The sequence below is a fragment of the Salmo salar genome, chromosome ssa03 (genome assembly GCF_905237065.1).
Source record: "Salmo salar chromosome ssa03, Ssal_v3.1, whole genome shotgun sequence".
Classification (NCBI taxonomy): Eukaryota; Metazoa; Chordata; class Actinopteri; order Salmoniformes; family Salmonidae; genus Salmo; species Salmo salar.
Window position 1 is genome coordinate 28,072,848 of NC_059444.1, and position 25,536 is coordinate 28,098,383.

Genomic DNA, 25,536 nt, shown 5'->3' on the forward strand with positions numbered 1-25,536 from the left:
CCCAGTCGTTCAGTCTTTTTGTTCTGTATCTATATGACACGACCCAGTTGTTCGTTCTAAATGTTCCATTGCCATACTGGCTGGCAACGTTCTTATCCCTTGCTTGCTACCTAGCCAACTACGGCTAACTTAGTCACATCAAACAGCACCGTCAGAATAACAACAGTAGCTGCATTTGTTTAAGCTGTTTTCTAGTGACATTTATTTGCAAACATCCATAACAATGAGCTAACGAGGCACGATTTCGCCTGGTATAGAAAATGTGCTCACTCGTCAGGACACTATTGTTCAGAGGAGCTAGCCAACAACACAGCTAACACAATCACTTCAAACTGAAGCTGGAAAGACTGCAAACTAGCTTTTTGTCAATTGACATTTCTTTGTAGATATCCATAAAAATGATGCCAGCTGATTCATAATTTTGACTGCTATTGTAACTATTGTTATTTTACTGCTGCTCTGTAATTACTTTTTTACTTTTATTCTTATTCATATTTTTTTTAACTGCATTATTGGTTAGGGGCTTGTAGGTAAGCATTTCACTGTAAGGTACCTGTTGTATTCAGCGCATGTGACTAATAACATTTGATTTGATTTGATTTTGACTGGCTGAGAAATTCTGCCTGCCTCTCTCATCCCGACTCCCAACCCCTACAAGTTCATTACTATTGGACAGTTGGAGATCGAATTTGAATATTGAAACAATGTTGCAAATGTCGAAGAGACAGACAGCAAGGTTTATACAAATCTCTGCTGTTGAAAACTAAATGTTAGTCTAAAAGAAATGTGAGATAATGTCTAGATGCTTTTTATAGTGAAGATCAAGTTTATAACTTCCCTGCCTCTGCTGATGAGACAGTGGATTCTGGAGTCAGATGGAACAGAGTAAATAGGCATTTAATGTCATAGATTTAGCCGGTGGTAACTAGTGGAATAGACACCGGCTGGAATGCGCTTTTAACCAATCAGCATTCAGGATTAGACCCACCCGTTGTATAAATTTGAGTGGAACCTGTGAGTGACTGAGTGACATACGTGGTTCACCATTATGGGATCAAATTCCATTTCAATTGAAAGGCTATTACGCACAATATTACACAATAGATTTATACAACACTATTACTCCACCTCAAGGCTCTTTAGGAAGAGATTACAAAGGTACGCTATGTTCATATGGCAGAAATCCATCCCAGTTTTGTTCACATAAAGGGGCATATGTGTAAAGAGAGGGCAAACTCCTGAGTGTAGTGTCAGGGTGCAAGGTTAGAGCATGAGTCTAAACTGGGTGTGTGGTCCTGCAGTATAGAGACCAGACACACACACACACACACACACACACACACACACACACACACACACACACACACACACACACACACACACACACACACACACACACACATACACATACACATACACATACACACACATCACTTCCCCCTGCCCCCTGGGACAATTACTGCCTCACCTTCTATTCAGGACTTAATGAGAAAACGGACTGATCGATTTAACTCCAGCCATAACACGAGAGGAGGCCAGCACGGTGATAGCATAGATCAATTGTGCTGCTGTGAGGTATCCAAGACATCTAAAACACCAGCAACCTGTGTTAAAACAAATACTGTTTCCAAGATTATAACCACGTTCTTTCAGTAGTCTTTATAACATGGTAATAACATCATAACAGCTCAGTCTATATCTATATAGACTTAAATAAATAGATTTGTAGCGAATATCTGTAGACAACTGATCAACGTTAAAGACAAAGGTCTCTCAACGCAATGTTTTACAGACTAATACCTAAAACAGCTAGGCCGTGATTGACCAATAAACATTCAAGTGGGTGTGGTCTGGCACATAAATGCATAGAAAGCAGTCAAAGATATTTGTATTGTAACAACATTTGGTACACATGTTGCAAATACTGTCAAGACTTAACATATACAAGAACATTCATATCGACCTAACAGTGGCGCTATAATGGGAACATGTTCATATCTCTCGATCTGTTTGACTCAGAGTGATGAAATTTGGTACACATGCTCAGGGATATGAGTCTAGCTAACCCACATGATATCTCAGACTCCACTTGCCCGAATTTGACAAAACGTGGGTGAATGATATGTGGTGCCATAGAGATCTGTTGTTTACAAAATTGCACTGATTGGCCCATGGGGGGCGCTGTATAATTTGTGGAGGAAGACATATTTACAGTTGTCTTGTTTTAATAAGCAATAGCCAGGTTAATCTGTACTGAAAGAAGACAATTCATTTATTTCAGCCTGTTCCTTGTGACATCACGTACAGAGCTTTGGTGCCAAGCCCAATTATTTATTACATATTCAGTCTCTATCCATCATTGTATTGCCACCACGTCCAGACCACTGAGCTGTTAAAGAAGGTCCAGACCCAGTGTTAACGCTCACATTTTATGTTTATTGCCGCTTCCCGAAAAAGATGATTGACTTTTCTTGAGGAGACGGAGGTGGGACTTATGCCCCCTTCTTCTCCAATCGTGGCTCGGGGGGCGGAGGCTTTTATTCCATACTCTGGTTGTGTGTCAGTTGCTACAGACATAAGCGAAACAATAACAATTGGTGTTACTTTCACTAACCCTCTGAGAGAGTGACTGTTACGTGTTCCGTCCATCAAGCTTTTAAGGAAATTGGGAAAGGCATTTAAACGTGCTCCGTGCACGTCAGTTTTGACACGATTTGAAACCCTTTAAAGTTGAATCTACTTTTTTCTACAGTAGCTGTGCAGGAGTGGCCAGAGCCTAAAGCAGCTATTCATATCAGATTTCAACCAAACCAGCTGGGCGAGAGAGAGCGGAGAGAGCGAGCGTTTGTCATTATCTTTCCCTTTCCGATCCAGGAAAGCTTACCAGGGAGAGAGAAAATAGAGAGAGAGAGGGTGAGAGAGGAGGAGAGAGAGAGGGATCCAAAGGAATTTCTAAGGATATTTCTTCTGTTGCCGTGAAAAAAAGTGTTGGTCAGTTGGGGGCGAGGCGAAGAGCGCGGTCAAGGATGGACGAGCAGCCTCGGTTGATGCACTCCCACGCCGTGGGAATGGCCCGACACCCCGGCTTGGCGCAAAATATGCAGGATGGCACAGGAGGGACGGACGGAGATGGAAGAAAGCAGGACATTGGAGACATATTACAGCAAATAATGACAATCACAGACCAAAGCCTGGACGAAGCGCAGGCCAGGTACGGTGGCATAGAAAATTATATTATTTTCAAAGTAATACCAAAATAGCATATTTATGAATTAAGAAATAACTACTGTAGGCCTACATTGTAATAATGTGATGTGCATTCATGCTATCCAACGAAAACAATTACGCCCACCCGAACTCAACAACTGCTCGTAGGGGATAAAGTGCATAACGTTAATCTACCTTCAGCCAACCAGTTTTTATTTTGTGAAAGTTAACTTTTAAATTAACAGTGTCATCAAAAATGTAAAAAAAAATGTATGACGATATTAAACTACTGCAACTACAACTGAGCGGGGTGCATCCTCTTCCCAATGTCCAATCGCCTTGTATCTTGTTCCATATGAGATTACACAGTAATTCCCCGCTGTGTTACATGTTGGGGATGCATTCCTTTTGAATACTTTGTTTCTTTTTAGCCAACGGCAGTAAAGGTTATCACAGCACGGGTGCTGCGCCTCGAAATTGAGCCAACGATCACATCTATTCGTGTTCCTGTGCAAGAATAGATTATATAGGATAGATTGGATCATATTCATTATTGACATCCCACCGTGATGTAAAACTGAAACGACCCGTGCTATTCATGTTAATTAGTCTTAGCGGTTATAGATCAAGTGTAGTGGGACGACAAGTGTTCCAAGTGTGGTTTGTTGAGACAATGGAGACACTATAAAAGTACATTTTACACCAAAGTGTTTTCTCTATTAAAGAATAGGACTATGCTATACATTAGGTCTTTAGTTTAGACCACTGTGATTGAAGGGTTGTTCAAGACTAAATTCAGAATAATATGCATTGTTAATATCAATAGCAAGGATGAGCTTTATTCTTCCTTATCAAATTGACAGTGATCAAACAAGTCTCCTCATTTTAGATATGATACGATTCCACGCAGAACACTTTTGCAACTATTACTATTTCCTCATCTTATTGAATTTGGTTGTAAAGTTGTGTGTGTTTCCCCTTTTTTTATATAGGAAACATGCACTGAACTGTCACAGGATGAAACCGGCTCTCTTCAACGTCTTGTGTGATATAAAAGAGAAAACAGGTAAGGTGAAATTCTACCACATTGAAAGAATGACTTGTATCAATCTTTTTTTCTCAAACCTTTTTTCTTATGTGGCATTTTTATGACGTTATTATGGCCAAAACGACTTATAGCCCACATTATTATTTATAACAATCACATTTTGAACATTCTAATATTTATATTATATTTCTAAACATACTGTATGTGTTCAGGAGGTTAACCCATATTCTTAACAATATGGTTCTACAATGTAACGTGGTGCTTTTTGGCATCCTACTCTATCTACGTGTATTACCACACAACCAAACAACCTTATGTGTGTCAGTCAGTGAGCCAAAAGCAGACACACACATTCAGAACAGACAGCAGAGAAGAAAGGTCTTTACTGTACGACCAAGGTGGTGTCACTGAGACATGTATTAGGGCTGTAGTAATTCACTTCCTTCTGTGTCATCATATTTTTTCCTTGCCAAGTGTGATGCTGTTTGTTTGTGACACGCTGTGAGTGTTTCTACATGCTGATGCTGGCCAGAGGGATTTTCTCTGTTTGGGTTTGAAGCGAGGGTCAAAGTCATGTATAAGAATCTGTGAAATATAGGCACTTAACACAATATTAAAAAGAAGAAGCACTTGTCTCTGTTTATAAAAGAAAGTATGTGAATATTCTTGGAAAAAGTCCAAGTTCTAGCCTACTAAAGAGATATGTAGAAAATGGAAGTCAAACCGCAATCTAATACATATCTCTGAAGACATATCTCAGAACATGCCTTTTAACGGGATACTCTTTTGAAATTGTTAGAGGATGTTATCACTCACTCTGACTTTAAAGTGGAACAATGTTTCCAGCGACTATCATGACTGTCTGTAGCCAGCCAAAGAAATAAGAAAACAAATGGATTCAGTGACGGAGGCCGTGTTATCGTCTTCCTAATTTGCCTCTAAAGGTTAATTTACCAACATTTCATTACTGTGAGTCAGACTCTGGTACAGTGCTTCAAAAAAAAAAGACTGGTTATTAGCAGCAAACCCTGTGTGGTTTTCATTTTAGAAAAAAGGAGGGAGAAAAAATGAAGTCCAGTTTGTGAGAAGCCAGTGAGATTTGGCCCCGGCCCCCTTCCTTCTCAGAGGAGTATGCTTAGAGTAGGGAGAGAGTTATGCCTGGTTTTTTTCCAACTGCCTGGCGTCGTTCTGGGTTCAACCAGAGTTCGTTTCCAAAATGAAGAAGAACAAAGTGACTTGGACCTTTTCATGCCCCCCCCCCGCTTCTCTTCTCTTCCCACCGTTCCTGGCAGGAACATAGGGTATTCTGACTATAATGGCTCTCTTTGCCTGATACTCTCTCCGTCTTAATTTAGAGGTAAAAAATGCTGTTGAAGGTAACGTTTCAACATAGATTTGCATTGTTGTTTTTGTAGGTTTCTCCTCCTATCTCTTGAGTGGATTTAGTTCTGCTAATGTTTTGGCCTCTATCCAGTATTAGCTTCCTTTGACAGGGTTTCAGTTGGGTGGGCTGAATTCAATGTACTTGGCCCCTCAAGATAAAAGCACCATGGGGGAATCCCTTTTGAAGAGTTTACTGGTTCGCACACGCAAACTCACACATGCACGCAAGCACACAATGTCCATTGAGGTGTTGTTGTTACTCAAGCGCTGCATGCCTTGTGTTGCTGGGGGAAGTCATACTAAATTCTCGGTATTCTGTTGTTGTTACATTTTATCCGGATGCTTTGTCACGTTATAGTCATCAAGTCCAAGCTATGAGCTGTGCTTCACTCTATAAATGTAGATGTGTTATCAGCATCAGCATGTGGCAAATGTATTTTAGTGCAAGAAATAAAATGTTATTGGTCGAGAACCCAGTTTAGCAGATGTTATCGCGGGTGCAGCGAAATGCTTGTGTTACAAGCTCCTGACAGTGCAGTAAAATGTCAGACATGTACACAAATAATAAATAATCAAAAAACTAGAAACAAGAAATCAAGAATGTCAGGATGAATCCAACACTGTGTTAGTAATCCAAATGCAATCTTTGCACGTACACCAAAAATATATACTAAGAATGATATGTACAGCCGTAGATATATTACAGTGAGCTATGTCAAGAATCCTGTATATAAATACGCAGTGTGTATAAACAGTGTAAAAAAAGATATATTCGAATGAGCTATGTGAGAATACAGTATATCAATGCAGAGTGTAAAAAACGGTATAAAAGAAACGGGAAGTGTCCAGTGTTTAATGTCTCTAATATACAGGGCCTTCAGAAACTTTTCATACCCCTTGACTTATTTCACATTTCGTTGTGTTACAGCCTGAAATCCAAAGTAATTATTTTCTCACCCATCTACACACAATACCCCATAATGACAAAGTGAAAATCGGTATTTAGAATTTTTTGCAAATGTGTTGAAAATTAAATACAGAAATATCTAATTTACATAAGTATTCACACCTCTGACTCAATACATGTTAGAATCACCTTTGGCAGCGATTACAGCTGTGAGTCTTTCGGGGTAAGTCTCTAAGAGCTTTGCACACCTGGATTGTACAATATTTCCACATTATTCAAGTTCTGTCAAGTTGGTCGTTGATCATTGCTAGACAGCCATTTTCAAGTCTTGCCATAGATTTTAAAGCCGATTTAAGTCAATAATGTAACTAGGCCACTCAGGAAAATCCAATGTCACCTGGTAAGCAACTCCAGTGTATATTTGGCCATGTGTTTTAGGTTATTGTCCTGCTGAAAGGTGAGTTTGTCTCCCAGATTGAACCAGGTTTTCTTCTAGGATTTTGCCTGTGCTTAGCTCTATTCTGTTTCTTTTTATCCCCAAAAAACTCCCTAGTCATTGCAGATGACAAGCATACTCATAACATGATGCAGCCCCCACCATGCTTGAAAATATGAAGAATAGTACTCAGTAATGTGTTGTGTTGGATTTGCCCCAACATAACACTTTGTATTAAGGACATAAAGTTAATTTCTTTGCGAAATCTTTTGCATTTTTACTTTTGTGCCTTATTTAATTTTTTATTCTGTATAGGCTTCCTTCTTTTCACTCTGTCAATTAGGTTAGTTATTGTGGAGTAACTACAATACCACAGCCATTAAACTCTGTAACTGTTTTAAAGTCACCATTAGCCTCATGGTGAAATCCCTGAGCGGTTTCCGGCAACTGAGTTAGGAAGGACATATCTTTGTAGTGACTGGGTGTATTGATACACCATCCAAAGTGTAATTATTAACTTCACCATGCTCAAAGGGATTTTCAATGTCTGCTTTTTTATTTTTCCCATTTACCAACATGGTTGGGTAGGTTACTTTTTAAATGTAATCTGTACAGTTACTGGTTACCTGTCCAAAATTGTAATCAGTAACGTAACTTTTTGATAACCCAAACTCAGTAACGTAATCTGATTACATTCAGTTACTTTTAGATTACTTTCCCCTTAAGAGACATGAGAAGAAGAAAAAAAAAATGTTACCAATTGAACATCTATTGCAGGATAAATCAATGATAAAGTTTACATAGCTGGCCATATATGGATGTTACATCTTACTTTATGGGTTGGTTATGTAGGCTTCTTCTAACCAATTGCTTTGTACTACATATAACAATACAATTTAATTATATCTTTACATTAAAAACCAAATTCTATCAGAATTCCAGTCATTCCAATAAATGTTATACCCCTTGATCTTCAAGAATAGGACTTGGAAATATGTAAGTATAGATTATCCATATTGTTTAACCTGAGCATGACCCCAAAATCGAAGGACTTATTAGCCAGCCCTACTCTGTTGTTCATGATTTTGTTGTCATGGAGGACTGATTGGGCTCATTTATTCAAGTTGAAAAATAAATGTTGCGCTCATGGAACGGCATGCTTTGAGCACTACTGAAAAGTGCTATTTACATGTGAACAATGAATTCCATATGCTGCATTTACTATAGGCCTATTGTTTACCTTTTAGTTAGTGTCACTTTGATATCTTGATAATATGCAGCTGTTTAAAGGGCAAATCCACAAATGAAACAATAACAACACGGTCGCCCCACCTCTGTTTTGGTAAAAAGCTGAGGGGTGGGCCTGGAGAAATGTAACCACTCAGATTAATAATATTCAGAGCTATGGATGCAAGGACTGACCATCCATGATATCAAAATGATTGTTTTTACCATGTTATGAGGCTATACAGTGGTTGATTACATTTACAATGTTTACAAACATTGGAGAAAAACAAGCTTATATATTGGGTTCTCATGGAGTGTGACAGTTGAACTAAACTCATGAGGCATTTCTAAGTTATATTCTTCAAGAATCAATGGATATGTATACAGTTGAAGTCAGAAGTTTACATACACCTTAGCCAAATACATTTAAACTTAGTTTTTCACAATTCCTGACATTTAATCCTAGTAAAAATGCCCTGTCTTCGGTCAGTTAGGATCACCACTTTATTTTAAGAATGTGAAATGTCAGAATAATCGTAGAGAGAATGATTAATTTCAGCTTTTATTTCTTTCATCACATTCCCAGTGGGTCAGAAGTTTACAAACACTCAATTAGTATTTGGTAGCATTGCCTTTAAATTGTTTAACTTGGGTCAAACGTTTTGGGTAGCCTTCCACAAGCTTCCCATAATAGGTTGGGTGAATTTTGGCCCATTCCTCCTGACAGAGCTGGTGTAACTGAATCAGGTTTGTAGGCCTCCTTGCTCGCACATACTTTTTCAGTTCTACCCACACATTTTCTATTGGATTGAGGTCAGGGCTTTTTGATGGCCACAACTTTGTTGCCCTTAAGCCATTTTGCCATTTTGCTTGGGGTCATTGTCCATTTGGAAGACCAATTTGTGACCAAGCTTTAACTTCCTGACTGATGTCTTGAGATGTTGCTTCAATATATCCACATAATTTTCCTCTCTCATGATGCCATCTATTTTGTGAAGTGCACCAGTCCCTCTTGCAGAAAAGCACCCCCACAACATGATGCTGCCACCCCCGTGCTTCACGGTTGGGATGGTGTTCTTTGGCTTGCAAGCCTCCCCCTTTTTCCTCCAAACATAATGATGGTCATTATGGCCAAACAGTTCTATTTTTGTTTCATCAGACCAGAGGACATTTCTCCAAAAAGTAGGATCTTTGTCCCCATGTGTTTTGGAGCAGTGGCTTCTTCCTTGCTGAGCGGCCTTTCAGGTTATGTCGATATAGGACTCATTTTACTGTGGTTATAGATACTTTTGTACCAGTGTCCTCCAGCATCTTCACAAGGTCCTTTGCTGTTGTTCTGGGATTGATTCGCACCAAAATACGTTCATCTCTAGGAGACAGAATGTGTCTCCTTCCTGAGCGGCATGACGGCTGAGTGGTCCCATGGTGTTTATACTTGCGTACTATTGTTTGTACAGATGAATGTGGTACCTTCAGGCGGTTGAATCAGACTTGTGGAGGTCTACAATTTTTTCTGAGGTCTTGGCTGATTTCTTTAGATTTTTCCATGATGTCAAGCAAAGAGGCACTGAGTTTGAAGGTAGGCCTTGAAATACATCCACAGGTACACCTCCAATTGACTCAAATGATGTCATTTAGCCTATCAGAAGCTTCTAAAGCCATGACATAATTTTCTGGAATTTTCCAAGTTGTTTAAAGGCACAGTCAACTTAGTGTATGTAAACTTCTGACCTACTGGAATTGTGATACAATGAATTATAAGTGAAATAATCTGTCTGTAAACAATTGTTAGAAAAATTACTTGTGTCATGCACGAAGTAGATGTCCTAACCGACTTGCCAAAACTATAGTTTGTTAACAAGAAATTTGTGGAGTTGTTGAAAAACAAGTTTTAATGACTCCAACCTAAGTGTATGTCAACTTCTGACTTCAACTGTATATATAATTTAGATGTCCAAAAATGGATGTAGCATCTACAGATTGCCCCTTTAAGTTTATCGAAAGTGTGCGAGTTTGAGCACATGTCCATTAGACCTATGGATTTTTTTTTTATCAGCATGAATTAGATTGAGCAATAACAGCCCCACTTCCATAGGCTGGGATCCACACTATGTAGCTGTTGCAAGAACGCATTTTTCACTGGTTTCAAAAACAATGATTGATAGGCAGCTTAAACTTCTTGAATTCAACCATTATTGGGTTCAAATACACATTTAGATTTGTGAACAATTATCCACAACAACCACAATCCGTAAGGCGCAAATAGCTAAATGAGAGAGCAGCAGTGTGATTCACATCAATGCGCTATGTTGATATCAAGAATAAGTGATATCCATATCGCCGTAGACTACACCACTGCTGTCATCCCTACCTCCAAGCGTTTATTCAAGTTGGATAATCTTTGAATTCCGATAGCAGTCGCATCATTGGAAGACATAACTTGGACTGTAGCCTACAAAAGCCTATTCCTGCTCTTTTCCCACAATCCATCAAACACATTGTGTTTGTCATCATAGTGGTCTCTGATTTGTGGTCAGACTCGCTCTGGTGGAACAAACTTAAACTTGCGCCTTTTTTCAATGCTGATTTGAATGTTATTGAGAAAACAGAGAAGTGTCAATAATGTTTTTTCCGCAAACTTCCTGTAACGGCCGTCGTCGCAATGAGACCAGGGTGCAGCGGAGGATGTTTAATCATAAAGGATTTTAATAAACGAATGAACACTACAAACAAAACACGAAAAGAAACGACAGCCAAACAGTCCTGTCAGGATTAACACAAACCTAGACAGAAAATAATCACCCACAAACCCCAAAGGAAAAACAGGCTGCCTATGTATGACTCTCAATCAGCAACAACGAACTACAGCTGTTCCTGATTGAGAGCCACACACGGCCAAACCAAAGAAACAAACCAACATAGAAAAATAAATATAGAACGCCCACCCATGTAACACCCTGGCCTAACCAAAATAGAGAACAAAAAAACCCTCTCTATGGCCAGGGCATTACACATCCTTTCTGAATATAAAAGTAATCCTCAAAGTAATCATCTAGTTTTTCAAAAGTATCTGTAATCTGATTACAATATTTTTGCTGGTAACATAACGGATTACAGTTACCGGTTTTATCCGTTACTCCCCAACCATGTTTACCAATAGGTGCCAATCTTTGCGAGGCATTGGAAATCTTCCCTGGTCTTTGTGGTTGAATCTGTGTTTGAAATTCAATGCTAGTCTGAAGGACCTTACAGATAATTGTATGTGTGGGGTACATAGATGAGGTAGTCATTCAAAAATCATGTTAAACACTATTATTGCACACAGATTGAGTCCATGCAACTTATTATGTGACTTGTTAAGCACATTTTTACTCTCTTTTACTTATTTAGGCTTATTTAGGCTTCAGTTTTTCATTTTTAATTAATTTGTTAAACTTTCTAAAAACACAAAAATATGAATTTAATCCATTTTCAATTCTGGCTGTAGCACAACAAAATGTGGAAAAAGTTAAGGGGTGTGAATACTTTCTGAATGCACTCAACATGGGACAGCAGCGTTGTGTGTGTGTGTGTGTGTGTGTGTGTGTGTGTGTGTGTGTGTGTGTGTGTGTGTGTGTGTGTGTGTGTGTGTGTGTGTGTGTGTGTGTGTGTGTGTGTGTGTGTGTGTGTGTGTGTGTGTGTGTGTGTGTGTGTGTGTGAGTACAGAAGTCTGTGTGTGTGTGAGCTTGTGTGAGGGAGTATTTTTGTCTCTTACTACAGGAGATGGTGCGATGGCTGTTCAACAGTATGATAGCCTAGAGATAGAAACTGTTTTTCAATCTTTCGGTCCTGGCTTTGATGCACCTGTACCGTCTCTGTCTGCTAGATGATAGCAGAGCGAACAGACCGTGACTCGGGTGGCTGAGGTCCTTGATGATGTTCTTGGCCTTCCTTTGACACTGTGTGCTGTAAATGTGCTGGAGGGCAGGCAGCGTGCCCTCTGTGATGCGTTGGGTTGACCGCACAACTGTCTGGAGAGCCATTTGGTTGAGGGCGGTGCAATTGCCTTATCAGGCAGGGATGCAGCCCGACAAAATGCTCTCAATGGTGCATCTGTAAAAGTTTGTGAGGGTCTTAGGGGCCATGCCGAATTTCTTCAGCCATATGAGGTTGTAGAGGCGCTGTTGCGCCTTCTTCACCACAGTGTCTGTGTGGTGGGACCATTTCAGGTCCTTAGTGATGTGCATACCAAGGAACTTGAGGCTTTTAACCCCTCCCACTTCTGTCTCCTGTAGTCCACAATTGGCTCCTTTGTTTTTTTACATTGAGGGAGAGGTTATTTTCCTAGCATCAATCCACCAGGGTCCTCACCTCCTCCCTGTAGGCTGTCTCGTCGTTGTTGGTAATCAGGCCTACTACTGTCATGTCGTCAGGGAACTTGGTGATTGAGTTGGAGCCGTGCGTAACCACGCAGTCGTGGGTGAACAGGGGATACAGGAGGGGGCTAAGAACACACCCCTGGTTGAGGAGCAGTGTGGCGGAGGTGCTGTTGCCTACCCTCACCACCTGGGGTTGGCCCATCAGGAAGTCCAGGACCCAGTTGCACAAGGAGGGGTTCAGACCCAGGGCCCTGAGCTTAGGGATGGGCTTGGAGGGCACTATGGTGTTGAAAGCAGAGCTGTATTTGGTGAACAGCTTTCTTAAATAGCTATTCCTCTTATCCAGGTGAGATAGGGCAGTGTAACAGTGATTGCGTTGGTCGTGGATCTGTTTGGGCGGTATACAAATTGTAGTTTGGATGAGATTTATAGAACACAAAGACCTAAAATCACATGGTATCATACCATTCCTTCTGTCTTTTTCTCTATGTATCTAGTTGCTGTTCATCTTGTGGGCATAGATCATTTCCCCCCTGTGAAGAGCAGACAGAAGCCCAGAAATCCACTGCAGCAACAGCAAAAAATTACTCAAACCTTCACCATGACATTTACAGCCAAATGTGCTGAGAGCAGAGTGTGCAAACAGTGAACAAGCCCGTAATTTGTCAGGTCTTTTTTATATTATTTTATAAAGACTCAGCCTCTCCACAGTTTTACATTGTTGCAGCCAGAGTCTCTGGAGGATTGTAAAGGAGAGACTATTAAATCGGCAGGCAGCCTGGTTTATGCGACTGTTGTGTCCCCTTCTGTGACAGCACTAAGAGGTCATAGATATGGCACTGTAGGTTGACTTTCCTTTTCTAGATCTGATTTAATGTTTAAAGGCAAAGTTATGTTTTTAAAGGTAAAATCACCTGGGTATACTGTAGTGTGTGTGTGTGTGTGTGTGTGTGTGTGTGTGTGTGTGTGTGTGTGTGTGTGTGTGTGTGTGTGTGTGTGTGTGTGTGTGTGTGTTTGCATGTGAAAGCGAGAGTGTGTGTGTGTGTTTGCATGTGAAAGAGCGTGTGTGTGTGTGTGTGTGTGTGTGTGTGTGTGTGTGTGTGTGTGTGTGTGTGTGTGTGTGTGTGTGTGTGTGTGTGTGTGTGTGTGTGTGTTTGCATGTGAAAGAGCGTGAGTGTGTGTGTGTTTGCATGTGAAAGAGCGTGAGTGTGTGTGTGTGTGTGTGTGTGTGTGTGTTTGCATGTGAAAGAGCGTGAGTGTGTGTGTTTGCATGTGAAAGAGCGTGTGTGTGTGTGTGTTTGCATGTGAAAGAGCGTGTGTGTGTGTGTGTGTGTGTGTGTGTGTGTGTGTGTCTGTGTGTGTGTGTGTGTGTGTGTGTGTGTGTGTGTGTGTGTGTGTGTGTGTGGAACCATTACAGATAGTGGAGCTGGCACGTACAGGTTGACAGAGCAAGAAAAGCCAGACACCAAGTCAACGTTTCTAGGTGTCAGATTACAGGCCAGAGCTCTCTCTCTCTCTCTCTCTCTCTCTCTCTCTCTGTCTCTCTCTCTCTCTGTCTGTCTCTCTCTCGCTCTCTTATAAAAACACTTTCAAACTCTCTCTCTTTCTCTCTCTCTCTCTTACAAAAACACTTTCAATCTCTCTCTCTCTTTCTCTCACTGTTCACCAGGCCAGTGTATGTCGACAGCCGCTCATTACTCCAGACTCAGGTCAAATGGATAGCTCCTGCATGTCAAATATGATCAGATGTTGACTATATTATACCACTGGTAGTTGTCAGACCTAAGGACCTGGTGAACTCAGTGACCCATGTCACCAAGCTACTCATTTTCACATACTAGATAATAGAAATGCTGTGCTTTCGATGTTGAGCATATTTGCAGCATTGCAGATTGTACCTGTGATCGAAGTTGAAGTCTGGTGTGGTTCTTATATACTGTAGCACACATCTGGAGAACACTGCTGTCCTTTCATTAGACTAGAATAGAGCAAACCTGCACATATTTTCTTTGACCAAATTTGCTTTGATGGCTATGTATTTACTAGTTAATGATTTAGTGGTGGACTTTGAGTAAATTTTGTGATAATAGAATGTCAGATAACTATTCAGTTGGTTTTATAGCCCAGTAAGCTAGTATTGTGTATTGTGAATGATGGTCTGCTTGTTTTATCCATGGAGAGAGACTGGACTGGACACTAGTGTTGTTGCTGCTGCTGTTTTTCAGTATTTAATTGACATGGCTGTCCATGATGAGTTCAGAGGTTAGTTTTCAGTCTTTTTGTTACTCCTCACTCATCTCCGCTGACAGATGGAGTCATTTGTCTGCAATGTGCCGTGTTCTGTCCTGAAACTAATGACTATGTCCTTGGTTTCCCCACCGTGTTAGCAGGCAGACAGTATATCTGGCCTGGCCTGGCCTGTTGGTGTTAGCAGGCAGACAGTATATCTGGCCTGGCCTGTTGGTGTTAGCAGGCAGACAGTATATCTGTCCCCGGCCTGGCCTGTTGGTGTTAGCAGGCAGACAGTATATCTGGCCTGGTCGGTTGGAAGTGCAGAAGCAGCATTTTATTCTAGCCGGGATTTTAGTTTCCATAGAAATACGAGTGACCACGACTCTCTCTTCTTTCATAAATAAAAACGTTTCCCAAACGTCTTTGAAGTTTCTCAATTGATTAGTAGTTTTAACAAACCTCATGACACTGCTTCCTAGAAACGTAAATGGTCGATAATTGGCCACGCTGATTCTCCTGACAAAAGACGTTAACTTTCATAAAATGTTCTACAGAAATAGCCTAGACCCCTTTACTGGTGGGAAAATAAATACAATGTCTTTCCCATCTGGGTCCTGAAGAAGATTCTCTTCCTATCTACATTGTAGCACTTTGACAGTGCAAACAGACAGACACACTTCAGAATCACTTCAGTTGTTCAGAACCGACAAGACATGTCCAGTGTTTCTCCTGCTCCCTGTTTTCCCATCATATGAACCCACACTTGCAATTAGGACAGCTTCTAAATTATGCAAATGGTGAGTGTGGTAATTGAGACATGCTAATCATGTTTAAAGAGGCTAATTACACCCTGTATATCTGAGGTGGGAGTTGTTAATTTGCTATGATAACAGGTCTGGCTGTTGGAATGGTCATATGGTGGAATAGTGCGCGTGTTCGTGTGCGTGTGTGCGTGCGTGCGTGCATTGGTTCTCCAAATGTCCCCACAAGCATAGTAAAACAAGGAAAAGTCTCCCTCTTGGGGACATTTCACACATCCCCATGAGAGAAATGTCCCTATGAGAGTGTTAGGTTTAAGATTAGGGTTAGAATTTGAATTAGGAGTTAGGGTTAGGCTTAGAGTTAGAGTTAGGGGTTAGGGTTAGGCTTAGAGTTAGAGTTAGGGGTTAGGGAACATATACTTTTGAATGGAAATTATGCTGAACAAAAAATATAAACGCAACATGAAAGTTATGGTCCCATGTTTCGTGTGCTGAAATAAAAGATCACAGACATTTTTCATTAGCACAAAAAGCTGATTTCTCTTAAATGTTGTGAACAAATTTCTTTACAACCCTATTAGTGAGCTTTTCTCTTTGCCAAGATAATCCATCCACCTGACAGGTGTGGCATATCAAGAAGCTGATTAAACAGCATGATCATTACACAGGTGCACCTTGTGCTGGGGAAAATATAAGGCCACTCTAAAATGTGCAGTTTTGTCAAACAACACAATGCCACAGATGTCTCAAGTTTTGAGGGAGCGCGCAATTGGCATGCTGACTGCAGGAATGTCCACCAGAGCTGTTGCCAGAGAATTTCATGTTAATTTCTCTACCATAAGCCGCCTCCAATGTCGTTTAAGACATTTACGTCCAACCGCCCTCACAACCGCAGACCACGTGTAACCACGCCAGCCCAGGACCTCCACATCCGGTTTCTTCACCTGCGGGATCGTCTGAGACCAGCCACCCAGAAACTGAGGAGCATTTCTGTCTGTAATAAAGCCCTTTTGTGTGGCAAAAACATATTCTGATTGGCTGGGCCTAGCTACCCAATGGGTAGGCCTATGCCGTGTGTGTGTGTGTGTGTGTGTGTGTGTGTGTGTGTGTGTGTGTGTGTGTGTGTGTGTGTGTGTGTGTGTGTGTGTGTGTGTGTGTGTGTGTGTGTGTGTGTGTGTGTGTGTGTGTGTGTGTGTGTGTGTGTGTGTGTGTGTGTGGGAGGTAGTGTGTACTGTTCCTCCTCTGGGTCATCAACCAGTACGAGTAATTTCCCTTTGGGAGGAATATTTTTCAGTATCAATTCCTCAGGTGAATGTAAGTGTGCATAAATCACCTTGATATTGGGAGTATTTCATAAAGCTAAAGGTGAAGTGGTTCCGATTGATCTTGCCTCTTGAAATACTCCATTATCTCTGCATCTATGTAGCCTACTGTTCAGAATAATTGTTTTTGCCCGTGCTAGAGACACCTATATTGGTCCAATAGGACATTACTAATAAAGATCCAGTCCACTAATAAAATAAATGTATTATATATTTACGTGTATATATACATTTCTTCTTTTTTTTTATAAATTCTGATTTTTTTCAGGGGGTGCTGCAGCACCCTCTGCACCCCTACTTCCTGCGGCTATAGGGAGAGAGAGCGCGCGAGAGACCGAGATTTCATTGCACTTATTCAACAAAAAGTATGAATGTATTGTATTTCTATTTACAGTCTATGTTTACTGCACTCCTCTCAATTTGGTTATCTGATACAGCAGTATCGTATCGGCCATTCTGCAAATGCGGCTTTTATAAAAGGCTTTGTTCTTACTTGTCTGACATATATCATATTCAGATCCATTACGGTAAGAATGCCTTCCCACTTATCTGACACTAAATTGCTTTATAGAGGAAATTTGTTCCACAGCGCAGTGGAGTTTTCTGTTTTATCTGATGTTTGTTTCTAGTGCAGTTTTCAGTCCTAGAAAACAATAACAACATAATTGCAGTGGAGAGCCTCCTCAACTATTGCTCTTTTTTGGGAGCAATGTGTAGTGGTTTTCTTACAGTAGATGTAGTGTTTGTTCCTTCAAGCTGTCTGAAAATTCCATCTGCTTTATTTCTCTATGAAAAGAGGTTCAAATCACACTCAGTTTCTGCGATAACATGGAGTTAATATGTGGAATGAAAATGTCATTGGTAGTAGGTGTAGTGTCACAACACAGTAACTAATAGTGGTGAGCGATTAGTGCTTTTTGAGGTCAGTTTGATTTCGGTTTGATTATAAAAAAAATAATCAAGTTTTCGATTTTGTTTTCGATTCTTTTTGGGGGACATTAAATGCATTATGTGGGTTGAATGCTGTAACAACAAGAATAAAACAATGAATTAAAGTCCCATGATGGTAGTAATTGCCCATTACTGCTTATATCTTATTAACAATCATTTATTCACATTTCTTTACTTTAATAAAATATTTCAGTTGACGTTTATTTGATAACTTTATTATTTCATTCCAAGTCATCGTCTCATCTCTATAGAGCTGCTGTCTGACAAAACCACTATTTTAGTAGTTCTTCAAAGTAAATAAGGCATACTTTTATGACTGCTGAATACCAGCTATCACTCAATTAGATTATATATTTTCAGGTTAGAGATACCTCACGAAGCAGCTGCTCTCTATCCCTCCGATTGGTGATTCATTCTGTCCATTCTCTCAGTCTCTGTGTCTGCACCGATGAGACAAGTAGGCGCACAGTGAATTATGCTCTTTGTAGTTAATTACCAGGTTTTCTGCTCTAAACTATGTAGAATATTAGCCTGTTGGAAACTACAACTCCCTACTACATCGCACAGTTCGGGCTTGATCTGATTTAACTCTAGAGAAACTGCACATTGCGCTCACAGAAAAAAACAGAACGAAATGGAATTCAAATAATTGGTCAGGAAATTAGTTGTTGAGGCTGAATGAGGGTTCTTATTCACAGCTGTGGAACAAGTCAGTTTTTAGGATTTGTTTCTGTAGTTTGTAGGCTACTAAAATGTAGTAATATAGGCCTCTGTACTGTACCACCATGCATTTCAACCTGAAATGTTACTTATCCATTCAGATTTTTCTTCAATATCTTGGTTGGTTGCCATTTAAACACCCTGGGACTTGATATCGTTTAATTCAAGGGTCTTGGATCACGTTTCTCTCGCGCCCCGCTGCTCACATTTGATGAGTGCGTCAGCCAGCAGCATGCTGTATAAAGAAACCCCCTCGGCTGCGGTGAACAGTCAAACATGAAATGGCGAGAGGCCCTTCCCTGCCCAACTTAGTAAAAATGACACAAATTAATACACGCTACTTAAACCAGACCAAGATTAATGGTTGCCTTTCGCTGCGATTTAGGAGCACTGTCAGTCGCTGCTCACTGCCCAGACGGAATCAACACCAATCGATGTTGCTGCTCCCTCTCCAGCTCTACTCTCACTGGAGCTGGTTAGGATGGTAACAGGACTGCAGTAAATGTGCGTAAAAACACACAAATGCACACACAGACATACATATATATATACACACACACACACACACAAATCCCAGTGCACATAACATGAAATAGCTATACTATGAAGAAGGGATGTAAAGGTGTTAAATCAATGTTTGTGTCTGCGTATGTATCATATTTTTCTTATGTACTGTAGTGCGGTGTTCGCCACAGATGAAAGCTAGGCAGTGTATTCTATACTATTAATCAGTTGCTACATATCAGATGGAGAAGAGCAGTGATTGGAGGTTTCAATTAGTGATATTAATGCTTTGGTGTAGTGACTCATGCAGTGCAGATAGCACCAGTCATTTCCATCAGGACAGGGGGGTTAGATGGGTGTGCATATGTCTCCCTCATCGCAGAGTAGTTTTCCATTTAAATGCTGTCAGGTGTTCACACATTCACACGTACACGTGCACGTGCCATGCACACACACACACATCAAATCCAAAAATCAAATCAAATGTTATTTGCCACATGCACCGAATTCAACAGACCTTACAGTGAAATGCTTACTTGCAAGACCTTAAACCGTTTTAAGAAAGTATTTACTTTCTGAAGTAAACAATAAATATATCAAAATGCAAATGAAAAAAATAAGAAAATAGAAAAAAAGGAATAATTAAAGAACAACAATAAAATAATAGTAGTGAGGGGGGGTATCGGTACAGAGTCAATGTGCAGGGGCACAGGTTAGTCGAGGTAATTGAGGTAATATGTACATGTAGGTAGAGGTAAAGGTAAAGTGACTAAGCATAGATTATAAACAGAGAGTAGCAGCAGCGTAAAAGAGGGGTCTGGGTAGCCCTTTGATTAGCTGTTCAGGAGTCTTATGGCTTGGGGGTAGAAGCTGTTGAGAAGCCTTTTGGACCTAGACTTGGCGCTCCGGTACCGCTTGCCGTTTGGTAGTAGAAGGAACAGTCTATGACTAGGGTGGCTGGAGTCTTTGGCAATTTTTAGGGCCTACACATACGAACACATACGAAGACGCGCACACATACACACACAAACTTACACACAGAGATACATGCACACACACCGGTGGAGACTCCTCAGAGGAGGAAAGGGAGTACCATCCTTCTCAGTGAATTTTATAAGTTTTTATATATACAACTATACTAAATATATTAATGTCGCAAAATAACTGACTAAAACATACTTTTTTGTAATGATGGTCTACAGTAGTTTCAACAGCACTCTCTCGGTTAGCATCATGGTGCAGTGATATAAAGTACTTAAGTAAAAACACTTTAAAGTACTATTTAAGTACTTTTTACTTTTAATCCACTACATTCCTAAAGAATATTATGTACGTTATACTCCAAGCATTTTCCCTGACACCCAAAAGTACTCGTTACATTTTGAATGCTTAGCAGGACAGGAAAATGGTCCAATTCACACACTTGTCAAGAGACCATCCCTGGTCATCTACTGCCTCTGATCTGGAGGCCTCACTAAACACATGCTTCATTTGTAAATTATGTCTGAGTGTTGGAGTGTGCCCCTGGCTATCTGAAAAAAAGAAAAGAAAATGGTGCCGTCTGGTTTGCTTAATATAAGGAATTTGAAATGATTTATACTTGTACTTTTACTTTTGATACTTAAGTATATTTAAAACCAAATACTTTTAGACTTTTACTCAAATAGTGTTTTACTGGGTGACTTTCACTTTTACTTGAGTCATTTTCTATTAAGGAATCTTTACTTTTACTCAATTATGACAATTGGGTACTTTTCCCAGCTAGCTAATTTAGCCCACTCAAACACCCGGCTCAAACAGAGAGGAATGCTATTTATGTTAGCTAGCTGGCTATGGCTATCCAACACTGGAACTCTTCCAAGTCAAGGTAAGCTTTCGGTTTTATTTATTTATTGGCAATGCAGCCCGCCGGTGTAACTGTTAAACTGATTGCTGTTCATTGTACTGCGAGATTGAAGCGGGTTTACTAACGCGTTAGTTCTTCTGTGTTAGCTAATATGGTGACAACGATGTAGGCTGTGTAGCGGTTAGCGGTTAAGGTATGAAGGTTTGGCTTGGAAAGTTTTTTTTTCCCGCCTAGTTTTGTGCACTGAAGTCCACAAGCGAAGGGAAAAGGTGAGTCCAACTGTTTGGACTAATGATTACACCCTAGATCAGCTAGATGCAGGCAAGACTGTGCAAGGTGGTATTGAATGTGTCAATGTCTGTCACCTTGATTATTCCAATTTGTCTCTCGACCTGTGTGCACCTACGTTATAATCTTTCATTCGTAGACTAGGTTATAGCAACCTCATGATGGGTACAGGAAAAATTCAAGTATCATGTAGTAGACTAAACCTATCGATGTTATATTGAGCTGGGTGAATGGAATATAAATGACATAAGGCCATGCTCATCCTTCCTAATCTTAAACAGCACCGACCGCAACTAGCACACACATGCACGCACGCACGCACACACACACACACACACACACACACATATGTTCAGGTGGATTGAGAGTGGGGGAGAGGTTGCCGTGGGTAACGCATAATGACGAGGTAGTCTCTGTGAACTATTCTAATTCATGTTAATAAACCTCGCCGTTGCTGTGAGAGACAAAAGGGCCACAGATGAGTCTTTGTCACCCCACCACCTTCAGCAGGAGGATAGGAACACACAAAGAATAATGTAGAGAGAGAGAGAGAGAAAGAAAGAGAGAGAGAGAGAGAGAGAGAATGGAAGGTAGGAAAAGAGAGAGAGATGATACATTTAGTATCCATCCTGAATCGTTTGGGGTCTGCAGAATCAAACCGCCTCACATCCACAATCCCCTGTGTGTGTGTGTGTGTGTGTGTGTGTGTGTGTGTGTGTGTGTGTGTGTGTGTAAATATATGTAGCTGGGGAATTGAAATAAGCTCAGCTCGCAGTCTCTTGTGATAGCTAGCTAGCTGGTGAGTCTGTGGGGGCGTTGGTGAGGTGGGGGAGGAAGTAGAGCTGTGGTTTTGGATCACTTCCCAGGGCGGACAAGAGTGACATCCCAGGTTGTGTTTAGCACAGTGGGGTGAGAGCAGCAGTGTTAGCACAGGTCAGCACTTGGCTTGGCTCCTTGGCTACAGATCATAGTAAAGGCCATCTCTGGGAGCCAGATAGTAGGGGTCCTCTGAAGTCCCCTTAAAATACCCAGGGAGGGTTCTTCAAAGGGGGATGGAAACCCAATGACCTGAATTTGAAGAGTGTCCTGTGTCGTAGACTTTATAGTAAGAAAACCGTTTCAGATGGTGGATCAGCAGGACAAATTATATTTGGTGTAGTTTAAGTGTGTTGTGTGTTATACCAATTTCCACAGTCCCATTGTTAGAATGAATGATATGAATGTATAATCTGACATGTTTTAGGGTGGCAGGTAGCCTAGTGGTTAGAGTGTTAGAGTGTTGGACTTGTAACCGAAAGGTTGCAAGATCAAATCCAAGAGCTGACAAGGTAAAAAAATAAATGGCATTCTGCCCCTAAACAAGGCAGTTAACACACTGTTCCTAGGCTGTCATTGAAAATAAGAATTTGTTCTTAACTGACTTGCCCAGTTAAATAAATGTCACAAGGTGTGGCTCAAGGAAGCAGGAGAGGTAGAGTCAAGCGCAGGAGACAGTGAATACTTCTTTAATATATCCACACGAAAAAAAAACACAAACATGGTCGGGCAGGGCGTATAAATAAAACGCACCACCCTCTCCAAACATACCACAGGGACGAAGCCCAAATATAAACTCTGCGTAAAACACGGACAGAGGAAAACACAGACCCTCACTACTAAACAAGAGCCCTGACAAAAACAATCCCGCACAAAACACAAACCTACCTAGCTAGCCTAAATACCCCCCCCACTAACAACTAATACAAAACAGGTGCGTGCCTATCCTAGACCTAACTAACAGAACGTGAAAACAGAGGATCGGTGGCAGCTAGTAGGCCGACGACCGCCGAGCGGGGGGGCGCCACCTTCCGTAGGTGTCGTGACAATAAAGGTATAAAGTGTGTGTGTGTGTGTGTGTGAGATGCCCCAACCTATACCTGTTGACCATGACAACAACCTATAGGATGAAAGTGATTAAATACACTTTGGATCATGCAGCTTATTCACACTATGATTCTCCCTAGCTGTACTAGCTGTACTCCATATACCCCAAAGATGTAGAGCTGTTCCTTTCCCCAACCCCGTCCCTGCTGTCTACCAGCTTGCCTTTGGCAGTGTTAGTTCTGGACAGTTAACTCCCACTGATATGATGTTAATTGCTGTCATTTTCCTTTTTAGCTTGAGCATAATCAGCATATTATAGACTTCTCGAACAGTATTATTAGACTACATCCCCATCACATGTACCCCTTACCCTTGGAGCACAGTTGGGAAAGGCACAGGTGGCAGGTTTATGTGTGTGTATGTCATGTACTATTTGAGGAGGGGGCAAGATCATGCATTGCATAAGAAAATGGAAAGTGAGTCGAGAGGCATGTGTTGCGAATTTAACGAGACTTCGCATGACTATGTCGCCGTCAAGTGTTAAGCTGACATTTTGCAGGTCCTGTTTCTCTAGCTGACTCTCTGTATCCGTTTCAGTGTTGATGATTGATCATCCCATGTTGTTCTTCATTTGCCTGTGTGTCATTTCTCCTTGGTTTCCTTTCCTCTCTCGTCGTCACTGCGCTGCTCCATGGTAAACACGGCTGTTTTATGACACAGGGACGCAAATAGATGTTGTGATCATATTGACGGCTCGCTAACTGCTGCACACACACCACGGAGGCTAGGAAGTAAATTTAGACTGAAGGGGACGTCAATTCATTTAAACCATATGAAAGTGAACACCGTCCATTAAAATAAATTCTATTTTATTTTGATGGGTGTAGCCAACACTCATCAAAATACATTTTGGAGGCGCAAATGTAGCCATAAAGATTTTGACATACAAGTACAGTAGTCCTGTAGCACTAAATGATAATACATTTTCCAGACCTCTAGCCTTTCAAATGTCAACACTAATATCGAAAGTTATTGTGGGCAATATTGTGCCACTGTTGATCTGAAGATAACTCTTCTATTGTGATATTTGACCTTTGCCCTTTTCAGACCCGCTCCTAGCCCCCTAGTTTTATAGGAGATGGCCTTCGACAACATGTTTAGCAATCTCCTCCCACAAATACATAAAGTCCCTTTATGTCCCCATTACTTCCTTTTATAGAGCGTTTCCCTCCTCTCCTTCCCTCTCTCCACCAATTCCATCATATTGATATTGGGAGAGCCTCTGCGGGATAAAGGAAGGGGTCTAAGAGCTCTGTGGATAGTTTAACCTTGATAAAACAGTTGTTTCAGTGAGCCTGATTTTCTTCCATCCGTCTTCATCTGACAAGGCCCTGCTGAAGTATGCAAATGAAGCCAGCAGAGGGGAGCGCCGTGTGCGGTTAAATGGGGCGTTGCGAATGTGCGGTGTACCGCGCCGCTGGGGTGATACTACTTACTGTCCAAATTTACTATGTCTTCTGTGAACGAACTGAACCCCCCCCCCCTTTCTGTTCCATGACGGCTCCACATCCAGAATATACAGCCCCTGGGTAGATATAGGGCCTCTCATAAAACATTACTACCATGTAAAGAATTTTACACTTCCCACGTACTTGTTCATGTTATAGCTTTTTAATGTTTTGTGCGCTGACATTTGTGTGTGTGTGTGTGTGTGTGTGTGTGTGTGTGTGTGTGTGTGTGTGTGTGTGTGTGTGTGTGTGTGTGTGTGTGTGTGTGTGTGTGTGTGTGTGTGTGTGTGTGTGTTCAGTTTGGTCTGTTTTATTGAGCCATTTCAGGAATATGTCTATTTATAGAGTTAATTGGGGAGTATGGAAGTGTAATAATAATGTTTATGATAATAACTGTTGATGTTTTAAAACTAAATGCAATACAATGAGCTTCTGGACACCATTAAAAACACATAAAACATACTAAATATCACCAATCAATCATGTTTAATGATTTATGGTTGTTTGATATATATTTGCTTGTACTGTTTCGTGTTACAACCACTGGAACTGCGGAAATATTCGATTGACGTTGAATTCAATCGGAGCGTCATTAGAAGCAATAGACAGAAATGGGTTTTCTCTTTTTTTCCTGGTCTTATGAAAATGCTACATAGTTTTGTATTTTGTTTTTCATTTTTCATTTAACCTTTATTTAACTAGGCAAGTCAGTTAAGAACAAATTCTTATTTACAATGACGGCCTACCCCGGCCGATTGTGCACTGCCCTATAGGACTCCCAATCACAGCCGGATGTGATACAGCCTGGATTCGAACCAGGGACTGTAGTGACTGAGATGCCTTAGACCGCTGCACCACTCGCCAGCTTTTAATATGTTTAATTAATTTGTTTTAGCTTAATTTGCCTAATAAGTTGTGTAAGTGTTTTGTTTGTGTGTTTGATATCACTCATGTATGCTCACATGGCAGCATTGT

At 40.9% G+C, this 25,536-nt stretch overlaps 1 protein-coding gene across 3 annotated transcripts in view; it reads left to right on the forward strand.

Moving 5' to 3' along the window:
- Positions 1–2,539: 2,539 nt before the first annotated feature.
- Positions 2,540–25,536, forward strand: part of LOC106599262 (pre-B-cell leukemia transcription factor 1) — a 68,943-nt gene continuing 45,946 nt past the window's right edge. For 2 of the 3 annotated variants that reach the window (XM_014190401.2, XM_014190402.2), the window contains exons 1-2: positions 2,540–3,211; positions 4,200–4,273. In XM_014190401.2, coding sequence (XP_014045876.1) covers positions 3,027–3,211; positions 4,200–4,273 — 259 coding nt within the window. In that variant the 5' untranslated portion in view covers positions 2,540–3,026. The remainder of the gene's footprint in view (positions 3,212–4,199; positions 4,274–25,536) is intronic. The other variant, XM_014190403.2, reaches the window with a different exon arrangement.